The sequence below is a fragment of the Ooceraea biroi genome, chromosome 8, assembly GCF_003672135.1.
Source record: "Ooceraea biroi isolate clonal line C1 chromosome 8, Obir_v5.4, whole genome shotgun sequence".
NCBI lineage: Eukaryota > Metazoa > Arthropoda > Insecta > Hymenoptera > Formicidae > Ooceraea > Ooceraea biroi.
The window spans coordinates 8,797,766-8,811,280 of NC_039513.1; the positions used below are offsets into that span (position 1 = coordinate 8,797,766).

The 13,515-nt window shown below is 39.5% G+C and overlaps 2 protein-coding genes across 2 annotated transcripts in view; one reads left to right on the plus strand and one right to left on the minus strand.

The window, feature by feature from the left end:
• LOC105275675 (dedicator of cytokinesis protein 7) overlaps positions 1 to 13,515 on the plus strand; it is a 143,885-nt gene that overhangs the window by 128,332 nt on the left and 2,038 nt on the right. The gene's annotated exons all lie outside the window — the stretch shown is intronic.
• Positions 736 to 11,696, minus strand: LOC105275678 (tyrosine-protein kinase transmembrane receptor Ror). Its single transcript, XM_011332692.3, has 9 exons — positions 7,711 to 11,696; positions 3,469 to 3,687; positions 3,258 to 3,358; positions 2,993 to 3,133; positions 2,751 to 2,913; positions 2,215 to 2,495; positions 1,940 to 2,113; positions 1,682 to 1,840; positions 736 to 1,429 (listed from the first exon to the last, which is right to left on the minus strand). The coding sequence occupies exons 1-9, from the start codon at positions 7,766 to 7,768 to the stop codon at positions 1,124 to 1,126; spliced, it is 1,602 nt and encodes a 533-aa protein (XP_011330994.1). The 5' UTR covers positions 7,769 to 11,696; the 3' UTR covers positions 736 to 1,123.

Consider the following 13,515-nt stretch of genomic DNA (forward strand, 5'->3'; position numbering starts at 1 on the left):
AACCGTTTCATAAACGTTTTGCCGTAACGTTTCATAACCATTTTATTGAAACGTTTATTTAGGACAAAAATGTCCAACGAAAAAACGTTAGGAGAAACGTTTCTTTTTCGGCAAAAAAACGTTTCAGAAACCATCAGAAAAATATTTATCAATTCTATATATCAGTGCCTCAAAGATAGACAGAGTTAAGTCACATTTTTGTAAAAAACTAGATTTTTATATTTTATGAATTACTCTCTAAATTTCGTGTAGTGGAATCTCACTCTTTTGAAATATCACTTCAAGTAATAGTGATCTGAAAAGTTTCAAAAGAAAAGAAGAAGAAAAGAGTATTGGATCGGTTTTCCGGATGGTTATTTATAAGGTGATAACACAAATGTTACTTGCGAGAACGTCACGTCTGGCCATCTATCGGTCGCTTGGTGAATCAGAGGTGGGAATCACACACGCTTGTGTTGATTTTTGTCTCTTGTTCCATAATCGAGTACATTGAAACGTATGATGTAAAAATAATTAATACTCGCAAAGTAAGTAGAAATTACTATTTTTTCTATATTAATTATATAATTTCAAATCAATTTAATAAAACACACTTTTCGTTTCTGTGGAAAGGTGAAAAATACGTTTTTAAAATTGAGGTCTAAAAACGGTTTCTATTTAAACCGTTTCTTAAATAGTACTTTATGTTTCTTAGACATTAGATACATCTAAGAAACATATATTAGGCTAACATGTGCTGCCTGGGATAGTTTTAAAATATTAAAACATATAACAGTAAAATATGTAGAAATAGTTCTAACATAGCGATATTACTATACTAATCTTCGGAAGCATTAATATTCCAAGCTCTCGTATATTTTACATTAATATCTCGCGTAACGCGTCGTCTTTAATACAGAATAATAACAAGAATTAAACGTTCTACATTAAACTTCTCTCACAAGCATCCGTGTAGCTCAATGTAAAATCTTTGCTATGTCACAACCGGAATATGTTTCCACTGAAATCTCCAACACGTTTCTTCAATTCTTTCCACGCATTTCGCATATATCGCTTCGCGCACTTCACTCGATCATTTGAAGTTCACACATTGAGTTTGTCACAAATTGTCACAGTAGATGTGTTATTCGTCCGACAGAGATGGGAGAGTTTGCAGATAGTCGTGAGGAATCGCAGGAGCTGGAAGCAAGTAGCCGTCTGGATCCAAAGCGTCCGGTGTACGAACGGTTACCGGTCCCTGGGGTGGTTTAGGTAGTGTTTCTTGTTGGTTCAGCTTATCCTGTGCCTCGTGCAATCTCTTCAGAATTTGGGGAAACTTAATCCGTTTCGTCGAATCGTACATCCAGCATTCGCGCATTATTTGCTCGATGATGGGTGGACATTCTTCCGGTGGGCTGAGCACGGATTTCTCACGTATGAACTTGATGACCTGAAACGAGCATTGGGGGATGAAAAGAAGCGCAAATGCATTTAAATTATAAAATATAAAATATGTTTAAATATTTAAAATATTTAAAATATTAAATTATGAAATATGTGAAATATATAATAAAATGTACTTTTTACAAGAGAAACAAAAAGAGTATGTAGTATGCGAGACACTATGTAAAATTATGGAATTGATAGAGAGCTGTCGAAAATGGTGAAAAAAGTTTATAAATTTTTATATTTATTTCCTGACCTCCTCGTTACTAGAACCATAATAGGGCTGCTTCCCGAACGAGAAAATCTCCCACAGAACAACACCGAAACTCCAGACATCAGTCTCCAGAGTAAATTTCCCGTACATCACGCTTTCCGGCGACATCCATCGGACTGGCAATAATCGCGAGCCTCCGATCTAGAAAGCACATTAGTTACAACAATCACAATAATTTAAGAATTATGCTGTCTTGCAAAATTTTTTCAAATCATTGTACACTGTAGATATATAAATTACTTTATAATAGTCGCAGGTGTAGATGTCCCGTGACATGCCGAAATCGGCGATCTTCACTGTCAAACCTACGCCTACCAGGCAATTCCGACACGCTAGATCACGGTGTACGAATCTTTGCGACGACAAATACGTCATCCCGGATGCAATCTGGATCGAGATCCAGTATAGCGAGTCCTGTAAACAGGATTATTTTATCATTTAACTATTTGTAACAATAAAAGACTTTCTTAGCTGCAATATTAACTATAATAATATAATTAATCATAAAAGGCAACCTTTGTCAGTGGTTGCAAGCCGGTCCTCGACGAACTGAATTGCGGGGAGTTCGCTCGCAGCACTTTGGTGAGATCACCATACGGCATATACTCGAACACCATCCATGGCCTATTCGTCTCGTTATGATATACTATTCCCTTCAGGGATAAGATATTCGGATGATGGAACGTGGACATGGCATCCACTTCTCGGATAAAGTCCGTTTCGGCCTCGCGCGTAGCAGTGACCTTCAAAACCTTTATAGCGACGGTTTCTTTCCTGTCTTCATTGCGCCATTCACCTATAAAAATTTTATTGTGAGAAATCTTGCATTATTAAGTAACGCAGTGAACCCAAAGTGCTTGAGCAAACCCTAAATTAATTGAGAAATTAATTACGAAAGAGAGAAGAGTACACATAAAAAACAGAATTTATCTTCATGGAGATACTTAATTTCAAAGAAGACAATGCATTCCTTTTCAATATTTTAATTTAATTTTTGCAAGAAGAGAAAATGTCAAAATGTAGGCTGCGATTGCTTTGCGTGGCATCGTACCTTTGTAAACCTTTCCGAAGCACCCTTCGCCGATATCGCGCAGAAATGTGAGGTCCTCGCGTTTTATAATGAGAATCTCCGAAGGGGAGTCCTCGAAATATTGAGGATTGGCTGTACACTTAGGCATTAATGATATCTCTTTTTTCAAACTTACTGAACTTTCCTGAAGAAACACGAAACAAGAATGATAGTAATATTGTCATTAAAAGTACATCCAACTTGATAATAAAGATATAACTCACATCGGTGGAATCTCTCTGTGACTTGACGTTATAACTCCGTCTTTTGATACCATACACAATACCGAATAAAAACACTATTACTGCGATGAGGGCTATAGCTATACCTACTATTTCAGGTACCTTTTGCCTCAGTCCCTCCACCTGTCACATAGATTTTAAATAATTTTTTGCATTACACGTAAGAAGTAAAAAGAATAATATGATGTGCAAGTATAAAAAATTAGTCTATAAAATATTGATTTTGATAAAATGGGGTGGCAAGTACCTGCTCAGCTTCCGGCAGCCCGCTTGCAATATTCGTAGTATTCGTGCTATTGTTGTTACTTGGAGGTATGATGTTGTGTATGGGACGAGGCGTTAGAGGAACTGCATGAAAGATTAATGATTTATTATTTCATACCGTAATCCGAATCATCTTGCTCGGCATGTATTAATAGCGCACAGTGATTTTTGCAAAATGACAACGCGAGCTTTACCGATCACGCGATTTGGACATCTTAAATCCGGCGTCGGCGGCGACAAATCGTGCGGACACACGCACTTTGACGTGTTATTCGGGAAGCTGCGACAAGCCGCCTCCGTTCCGCAAATGTGCGGTTGATGTCGGCACCCTACAATCTCGAAATTTCCACGGTTTGGTAGCAATTGTACCACCAGATTTGACTGCTGTTGACTGGACACGCCTACCGATGAATCTGTAACGAGACAAATTTACGTTATTCCTCGCATTTCATACCTTCTAACGTGTACCTATATTTTTGGAAATATATTTGTTTACTTATTTGTCACTGATAAAATTTCCTTAAAAATACGCAACGCGCGCTCCAAAAATTTGCATCAGGATTATTGAGATTGAAACACAGATGTGCCGGCGACGCACGCTTTAAGGGGGGAGCCTGCTTTAGAACGTTGAAAATAAGGTATAATTTTACGAATTTTTTTGGAGAAACTATACTGCGGATCATTATAAAACTTTGATGCATTTATTAGTACATGTTTAAAGATAAAAAATTATTTTTTGATTTGTATATATCGCCTGTAGAGGTCGTCCTGGAGGCATTGTAAATTGGTGAGCATCCTCCTGCCTCCAAATTTCATCCAAACTGAAAAATTGAAATATTTTCTTGTTATTTATGAATTCCCATCGTCGATGAACCTTTAATATTCATAAAAACATTAAGTTAAACAATTATTTTTGCATGAAAAAGTTCAAAAACTTTGCCTAAAAATCGTACTTTTGTGTTCTAAGCTCCACCATTTTGACACTTTTCAACTTTTTTCTTCTCTCTTTGGTTCATCGACGATGGGAATTCGTAAATAACGAGAAGATATTTCAATTTTTCAGTTTAGACGAAATTTGGAGGCAGGAGAATGCTCACCAATTTGCAATGCCGGCGACGCGGCTGCACTAAGATTTCTCCAGGACGACCTCTACAAGCGATATATTCAAATCAAAAAATAATTTTTTTTATCTTTAAACATGTACTAATAAATGCATCAAAGTTTTATAATGATCCGCTGTATAGTTTCTCCAAAAACAATTCGTAAAATATACCTTATTTTCAGCGTTCTAAAGCAGGCTCCCCCCTTAATCTTACGCTGCATCTTATCTCGCTCGCCATCGCGGCGAGTCAAACAGATACGATAAATTATTTATCAACTTTATTTACACGATCTTTTATGTAAAACACACGGAACTGAGCGTAACGTTATGGCGAGAGATACATCCCTGCCTTGACGTCGATACCCGTAAATATTTCGAGCGCGCATTTTCCAAATGAGTCGCGTTACGAGAAGAAAGCCACCGTCGGGGAACAAAAGAATTCGAAATGCAATGCTGACGCAATACAATGCACAAATAATTCCCGGCCTTTCACGTGAGCGTGAATTCGGCGGCGGATGCCGTGTCTTCGCCGTTGCCGGCGCGTTGCCTGCGAAGCCGCCGCAGAGATCTCAAAGAGATCTCGCCGTCGCATTCGCAGGACCAAATGCAAACGGACCGCAAAGGGCAGCCAGGGAAGAAAAAGGGCTGCATATTTGGATTGGGCACAGGAAGATAGAGACAGTGAAGGCATTCATTTGGTACTCTTGGAGCTTGTAACGGGTCAAAGCGTTATCTCCGCGGTCAGCGCTCCCCGACAACGAGTCTCGCTATGTATACCTATTATCGCCCCGTATTCCTTGCCTACCGAACTATCTCCATTACGAGATTTCCCGCATTTATGAGATCGTCTGGTTCTCGATGGTATCGATGCTCGACACGCGCCTCGCATCATGCACGAGCTGTTAAAATACCGAGCCGAGCTCGAACGGTTCGCTGCGGGTCCTCGAGAAATCCGAGAGATTAAGAGACCTGGTTCCCGCTTCATGATGGAGGCAAGACGTTTGACCCCGGTGCCCAGTTGGATTTCGCCGGAAGGACCGCCCTCGTTGGACACTACCACCGTCACGGTGATAATCGCCCTGGCGGTTCATCAAGGATCGATTCGATCATCGCAATCAATTACGTTGCGGCGGATATCGTGATTTTCGCATTTACGCTGCATTATTACTGACCTCTGCTCCTTGCCACGACATATATGCGCGACATAGAAAGCACTATTGGCTCCGCCGGCTGACCCTCGATAGCACGAGTATCGCGTAATAACTTGGCGGAGAATTGTTTTAGTTTATGCCTCGCACAGCGAGATATACAGGGTGTCCCGGGTTTTAACCGACAAACTGCGGGAGCATATTCTACTAGTGGAAATAAGAAAAAATTCTTATATCGAGTTTGCTTAGAAATGCTTTATTACAAAGTTATAAACCAATATTCAAAAGAAATATCAGATAAGTAACAACGGATGTTTTCACAAAAATAAAAATTATCTACGCAATGATTTAGTGACGCATTTCAAAATGTTGTCCTTGCACATCGATACGAGCTAGACATCGACGTAGTACGGAATTTGTTACGGTACGACATTCCTGAAAATTTTGTTGCATCTCAGTAACTGAATTAGTAATTCGTTGCTTTAAATCTATCCGGTACTCTCCTGTTAGGAAATCTACGTTGATACTCTCGTACGGCAGCTCGTGCATTTCCGTCACAGAATCCGTACACGAAACGAGTATCAGTGTATTCCTCATTTGAAAACACTTTTGGCATTCTGATAGTAATTGCTAGTTGACACGACGATTGAAATCTAACAGCTACTGTTGTGAAAGTAACAATCATACTGAATCGTTTGAACATAGTGAACATGAATACATGTGAATACACGTAACATAAACATCTACACTATGTTCCGTTGTTACTTATCTGATATTTCTTTTGAATATTGGTTTATAACTTTGTAATAAAGCATTTCTAAGCAAACTCGATATAAGAATTTTTTCTTATTTCCACTAGTAGAATATGCTCCCGCAGTTTGTCGGTTAAAACCCGGGACACCCTGTATTTGCATGCTTGGTAATTAATATAACATCATGTTGCTTGTGCAATTTATGCGAGATTTTTCAGGATTTTATTGTTCAAACGCTGATTTAATTTCAGCGTTTAATTAGTCGGTAATTATAATCTGCCAAGCTGAGACAAGCGCTCGTAATATAATAAGAAAACAATAGACGATAAGGTAATTCGATCTCGATTGAATCAAACGTATTGTCTTTCGACTGTTATGGTTGGTTGACGGTAAATTTGGAAACTTCATTGTAAGCACGTGTGCTGAGCCGCGTTTATTTGCAAATCCAAGCTTTAAGCCAGAGACTATAATAGAGGCATTATGCGCGGACGCTTCATTCTGCCGAAACGTACGATTCACGAGGGGACCGAGAGAGATTGGTGAATCGCGGATCGCTCGTAGAGCGATATAGTATAAATACAAATAAATGTGTGTGCATGGAAATGTGCAACTGCTGCATAAAATAATACAAGCGAGCCTCGTATCTAAATCTGAAATTAACTTTAGTACTTTTCTGAACTGCCTGAACATGAGTTACGGCGGTTATCGTCTTGAACCGTTCACGGACTTATCGGAAGGTCGAAAGCATCCGATATTAAAGATAGAGGCGGAGAGCACAAAAACTAGGGTTGGTTTCTAATTTCTCTCGGGAGGAACACGGGACAGTTGCTGGACGAGACGTTAATCTTTCTAGTTTTGATATCTCTCTAGTTTGTACATATATCTTTTTATGTGATAAATAAACGTTGATTGTATTTTCTTTACATGTTTTCAATACAAGTAAAGCACGTTTTAATCAGAATAATAATTTTTGCTAGCTAAACGACTTCCTCATGGTCAGTATAATTTGTAAATTATACGAGTAATTATATGCGCGTGTGTGCTAGATTTCCTTGCTACTTTACGTAACAAATCTAATTAAATTTGATACAAATGAGATAATTCTTAATCATTCTACGAACGTATTAACCCAATAAGACGAGAACAAGCTGCCGCGTGTATTCAGACTCAAAAGGAGCTTTGAGGATTTCTAGCATGCAAGCAAACGTGTGTGTCAAAACAAACTTTTAGCCTTACTAATTAAAAGCTTCACTAAATAAAGCGTTCTTTAAAATCTCACTTAAATACGTAAAATCTGCTCGAATCTAATCTCATCCAAGCGTTCACATTATTTTTTAACATTCCATTCTCAAGATAACAACTTGAACTTGAACAAATACATTGCTTGCATAATGTTCTCTCTTTCGACATGCAAAACTGAAAGACATATCTTACTTGTCCGCTTTTCCGGAGAGGAAAGACCCCTTTTCCGCGGAATTCTTCGTCCGTACATGGTGCATTCGCGCAAGCAGACTACGAACGAACAAAACCACCCTCCAGGTGGGCAGGATAATTCCCCGCACTCGTTTGTTGCACTTTACACTTTCCTCTTTGCTACGAGGCAATTATCATTAGCACGCTAACTGCATCGATGTTACTTCGACGAGGCGAGCATCCTCGCTACTACCATCGTGAATGCCACGAACTTTGACATCCATGAAACGAAATACTACCGAAAGATCTGAGAAACCGTCGCGCGGACAACCGCAATTGTTGTTGCAGTTATCGTAAATAATGCTGCCTATTATCGGCTCTCCGTTCACATAAGAACTTACAGTGAACACACACTATCGCACGACACACGGCAGGAAAATTCACCGAACAAATTTCCACATTTTCCCTCCGACCTTCTGCTCTCCAATCCATAGACGCGTGCAGTTTTCCTCTCAGTTTTCCCAGATTTCCATCGCCGGCTCTCTTCGTGGTCGGCTCCGAAATGATGACGACGGGCCCATGTCGTTGGAGAACGGAAATCCTTCGAGCGCGCTGACGAGCAGTGTGGGAGGATGTTAAAACTTTAAGCCGGAAACCGAAACCTCGTACACACCCGGGGTGATTCGGCAGGGGAACGGCGTAGGAGGCAGACGGAGTAAGACGTATTCTCTCTTCGACGAATGCTTAACCGAAACTGAAGACCGCCTTCGAGAACCCCCTCGCTACGCTACGCACACGATACACCGGCACAACCGTACGGAAGCGTGTGTGCGACGTGCGTGTGCACGCGCCCGATAGGGATTTACGCGAGAGTTTAGCCCGATTCATCATCGTCATCATCGTCCCGTCGTTCCGACCCACGACGTCATTAAAAAGCAACAAAGCAAAAGGCCGGCCCTCCGAGACCCTCCGTCGAATTTCTTCGGGAAGGGTGCGCCTTCGCGTGTCGCACCTCGTGATCGATCCGAGAGTCATCCTAGGCGAATTGTCTATTTATGCACGCAAGGTTCGTGCAGCAAACATAACGAGAATTTCAACGTCTGACAATGAGTCATTGAAGCGCAGAAACTGCTCCAGTAACCGGAAACTTTCCGCGCTACGGATTAACGGTCGAAAAATTGGCGAGCGCTTGAGCCTTGAGGAACGAATAGTTTCCGGCCGATTTAGTATCGGGATTACGCTACGATTAATCAGCCTGGTGAGCAGAAATCAACGGGGATCGTGAATGTTTCATTAATTCCAAGCGACACTTTCATTAACAGAGGTCTGATTCGACGCTACCTGTAAATGCAAAATGGTTTGCGAACGGGAATCTGTTCCTCGAAAGATCTGCCTCGAGTAACGGCGCGAGCGAAGTTAGTTGAATGGGAAAATCGCGAATACGCGCGTGACCTCTAAACTTCTTTGGAAAAACGTCGAATTATTTTATCTAGAGATGATAATTAGATCGTCTGTGTGCAAATGAATACGCGCTGACGCAGGCGTCGTATCAACCGTTGCGCTGCTTGTAACATGCCGACGTTCTTTATCGCACGCAACTGCTTATCATTATTTATTCTTAACCCAGGGAAGCACGCAAATATTCTGCTTGTCTTAGTTTTTTCTTCTACAACTTTAAAATATAGTGCATGCGCTGCACGTTACAAGCCGAGAGCAGCAGGCTTAATTATTGCTTTCGTAATCGGCGGGATCACCAACCGCAATTAACTGCCTTCGATCCTACGGTTTAATGACAGCTGCTTACGTCAGCAAATTGTATGCAACACATTGATAGAAAATATGCGATAACTTTTATCTTCTATTTATTTTAAGATCAACTACATTCTCACTGCGTTTCATGCTTAAATAAATAATAATCTTTTCTCAATTTAGTCTCGACAGAATACATCTATAGTAAACAAATATATATTTTTTTTATCATTCCATGTATTATTAATATTGTGACTTGAACAAGAAAACGAGAAAAATGAAGAAAAAATTGAGTACTCGCTATCATGATCAGCTTGGTATATTATTGCCTAACGAGCATCATCCCTACTCCCTTTAACTCTTGGCGAACAACTCGACTTTTCAGCTTCCGATCATGATAAACAAGTCGACTCGATTCACGAGAACGTGAATGTTCGTACAGAAGTTATGCGTACGCTGATGAATGTGTGTCTGTGTCTCTCGAGATGAATGCGTATCTACAGTACGCGCGTGCCTACACCAAAACTTGACAAAAATCACTTGACACGCTTTGAAATAGCAATCGAAAAATGATCTGTTTACATACATGTAAATTTTGATAAAATTTTGATAAAGCATGTAGACTGGAAATAAATAATATCAAAGCATAGAGAAGCAAGAATACACGCGATTTTATGCGTGTGCCAAAGAATAATTAATTGAAAACGATTGACTATAAATGGCTTTAAAAAATAAATTCTGCAGCAAGCGAGTTTCGCACTGTTTCGCAGAGAATACTTCCTTTTAATGTGTTTCATAATTTACATAAATTAAATAATTCTATCTTTAATTATTTAATATTAAATAATTCTACCTTTACATAAAACGCGAAAGCACACGAATTTATTTCGTGTCTCATAAGTGGCGGCAACCATTTGAACGAAAAACCGTTTCTGTGTGAGTGACCCTGCGAGATCCGGCTCGAAATAATTTTCAGGGATCGCCTCTTCAGTCTTTAGCATACGATTGATGTCGTTTCCGATCCCATCGTAGGATAATGACGCTCGAACGCTGGAAATCCGTTGAGCGGATCATTAATAAAGCGGGTGGTTTATAGTTTCTGAGGATCAAAACACGTACAAGTAGGCGAGAAATGAGTCGAAACACAAAAGTGGGGCGGGAAGCGCAGGGATGCCGGGGGATACGTTAATAGTTTCCGAAGAGCCTCTGTCGGAATGGCGTAAGTGTTGTATATTTACACTGGCGTTACAAGCTCACACCTGGACGCAAGAATAGCGCCAGTTCTTCTTCTTCTTCTTCTCATCTTCTTCTCCGAAATATTTTCTCGTGCCACACGTCAGACCCGCTTGACAAAAGCGATAGCCCTGCATTTTTCGTCCCCGCGCATTAATGCAGTTATTTCGGTAGCGGCGCGGCTTTTCTACGAGGATGACAAACGTATCTAAAATCGTAGCATTCATGATAGCCAAGACATCTTTATCAGGATGCATGATTTTGCGCAATTAATGAATGATATATTTAATATTCAAAGCTAATAATCGAATTTTGGCAACAAGATTCGCAATTAATCGCACGTACGTCTTCAAGTGAGCAAATGTCGATTGTACGCGTGTGATTTTACGGAACGATCAGCAGCAATTGCGGAATTAAGTTACTAAGTGGAGTTTTTGTGTCGGTTCCGCCGCGAAGAGGGTGTCGCTCAAGGAAATCGTATCAGGAAGAGACAGGGATGCGCGCAGGGTGGCTTACACCCGTGGAATGTTGCGGATTGTCGCTCGTATACGGTAGCCGAGCGACGTAAAGTCAGTATGCACGCAGATGGTGGCCGTAAGAGAGTGGTCTAAAAAAATAAAGCGGCGGGCACGAAGACCAGAAGCTGTTTGTGTTTCTACACGAGATGGGTGATTCTTAGATGACAAGAGGCAACTGGAATAACTTATATCTCGAAACAATACTCCGTGGAATCAAAAGCGACAGAAAGTTTCTTACGAATAGTATCTCTATCTCTTTCTTTTCCTCCCTTTCTCCCCGTTTGCCCGTCTGTATCTCTAAACGCATATATCGAGGAAAACTTTTGCGAGGAAAGATAAAGAGTTCGTAAGTATTAGTGGATTTTTCTTAATTTGCTTGTTATTTTTGTAGTTCTCTTTTAAGAATTTTAACTTAACAAAATTCCTCGAAGAAATAATAGCTACCCAGGCAGCACATGTTAGCCTAATATATGTTTCTTAGATGTATCTAATGTCTAAGAAACATAAAGTACCATTTAAGAAACGGTTTAAATAGAAATCGTTTTTAGACCTCAATTTTAAAAACGTATTTTTCACCTTTCCACAGAAACGAAAAGTGTGTTTTATTAAATTGATTTGAAATTATATAATTAATATAGAAAAAATAGTAATTTCTACTTACTTTGCGAGTATTAATTATTTTTACATCATACGTTTCAATGTACTCGATTATGGAACAAGAGACAAAAATCAACACAAGCGTGTGTGATTCCCACCTCTGATTCACCAAGCGACCGATAGATGGCCAGACGTGACGTTCTCGCAAGTAACATTTGTGTTATCACCTTATAAATAACCATCCGGAAAACCGATCCAATACTCTTTTCTTCTTCTTTTCTTTTGAAACTTTTCAGATCACTATTACTTGAAGTGATATTTCAAAAGAGTGAGATTCCACTACACGAAATTTAGAGAGTAATTCATAAAATATAAAAATCTAGTTTTTTACAAAAATGTGACTTAACTCTGTCTATCTTTGAGGCACTGATATATAGAATTGATAAATATTTTTCTGATGGTTTCTGAAACGTTTTTTTGCCGAAAAAGAAACGTTTCTCCTAACGTTTTTTCGTTGGACATTTTTGTCCTAAATAAACGTTTCAATAAAATGGTTATGAAACGTTACGGCAAAACGTTTATGAAACGGTTTTGAAATCAATGTGTGCTGCCTGGGTAATAACTAAACGTTTCACAAAATAGCATGATTTAGTTATCTAGAAAATAGCGTGAAAAGTTATCTAGAAAATATCAGCATTCATAAATCGAAGTGCGTCACAACTTCTTGTCATGTATGACAAGCTAAGTGAATTGCATTGTCAAAATACTTGACGTGAAAATACTTGAAGAGTGCGGCTATGAAGCTGGAGACACAATGCGAGGCGATAGCGAGAGGAATAACCAATCACGTTGCTCGATTTGGTCATCCGTACGCAAATCGTGTAACGCGATTGGTTATTCCCTGTTCCTATCGCTATTGCCTCGCATTGTATCTCCAGCTTAAGTCTTTCCCAGCAGGAGTGTCCTCGTGCCAAGATATTCGTATTATGCCAACACAGTGGCAGATTATGGCTGCCCGCTACCTTACAACAATAGCGTATAATAACTGTTAAAAGATCCCAACGGATCACGTGTGTGAAGTTAGCCCCGCACTTTTTGAATTTCATCTTTTTCTTGATTGTGCTGAATTGTGCTACATTTGTGCCATATTGTGCCGCAAACCGCAGTTCAATATCTCAAACCGTTTTCGAAAAAAAAATAAAAAACGAAAAATTTGGTAGCCCCGCACTTTTCGAATTTTGAATTTTCATTAATTGTGCTACGTTTGTGCCATATTGTGCCGCAAACCACAGTTCAATATCTCAAACCGTTTTCGAAAAAAAATAAAAACGAAAAATTTGGTAGCCCCGCACTTTTCGAATTTTGAATTTTCATTAATTGTGCTGAATTGTGCTACGTTTGTGCCATATTTTGCCGCAAACCGCAGTTCAATATCTCAAACCGTTTTCGAAAAAAAATAAAAAACGAAAAATTTGATAGCCCCGCACTTTTCGAATTTTGAATTTTCATTAATTGTGCTACGTTTGTGCCATATTGTGCCGCAAACCGCAGTTCAATATCTCAAACCGTTTTCGAAAAAAAAATAAAAAACGAAAAATTTGGTAGCCCCGCACTTTTCGAATTTTAAATTTTCATTAATTGTGCTGAATTGTGCTACGTTTGTGCCATATTGTGCCGCAAACCGCAGTTCAATATCTCAAACCGTTTTCGAAAAAAAAAATAAAAAACG

Coding starts and splice junctions, on each gene's coding strand:
- LOC105275678 (XM_011332692.3), bottom strand. CDS start 7,768: ATGTACGGACGAAGAATTCCGCGGAAAAGGGGTCTTTCCTCTCCGGAA. Junction 2,914..2,992: donor CACAGAGAGATTCCACCGAT/GTGAGTTATATC, acceptor GTGTTTCTTCAG/GAAAGTTCAGTAAGTTTGAA. Junction 1,841..1,939: donor ACACCTGCGACTATTATAAA/GTAATTTATATA, acceptor TGTGCTTTCTAG/ATCGGAGGCTCGCGATTATT.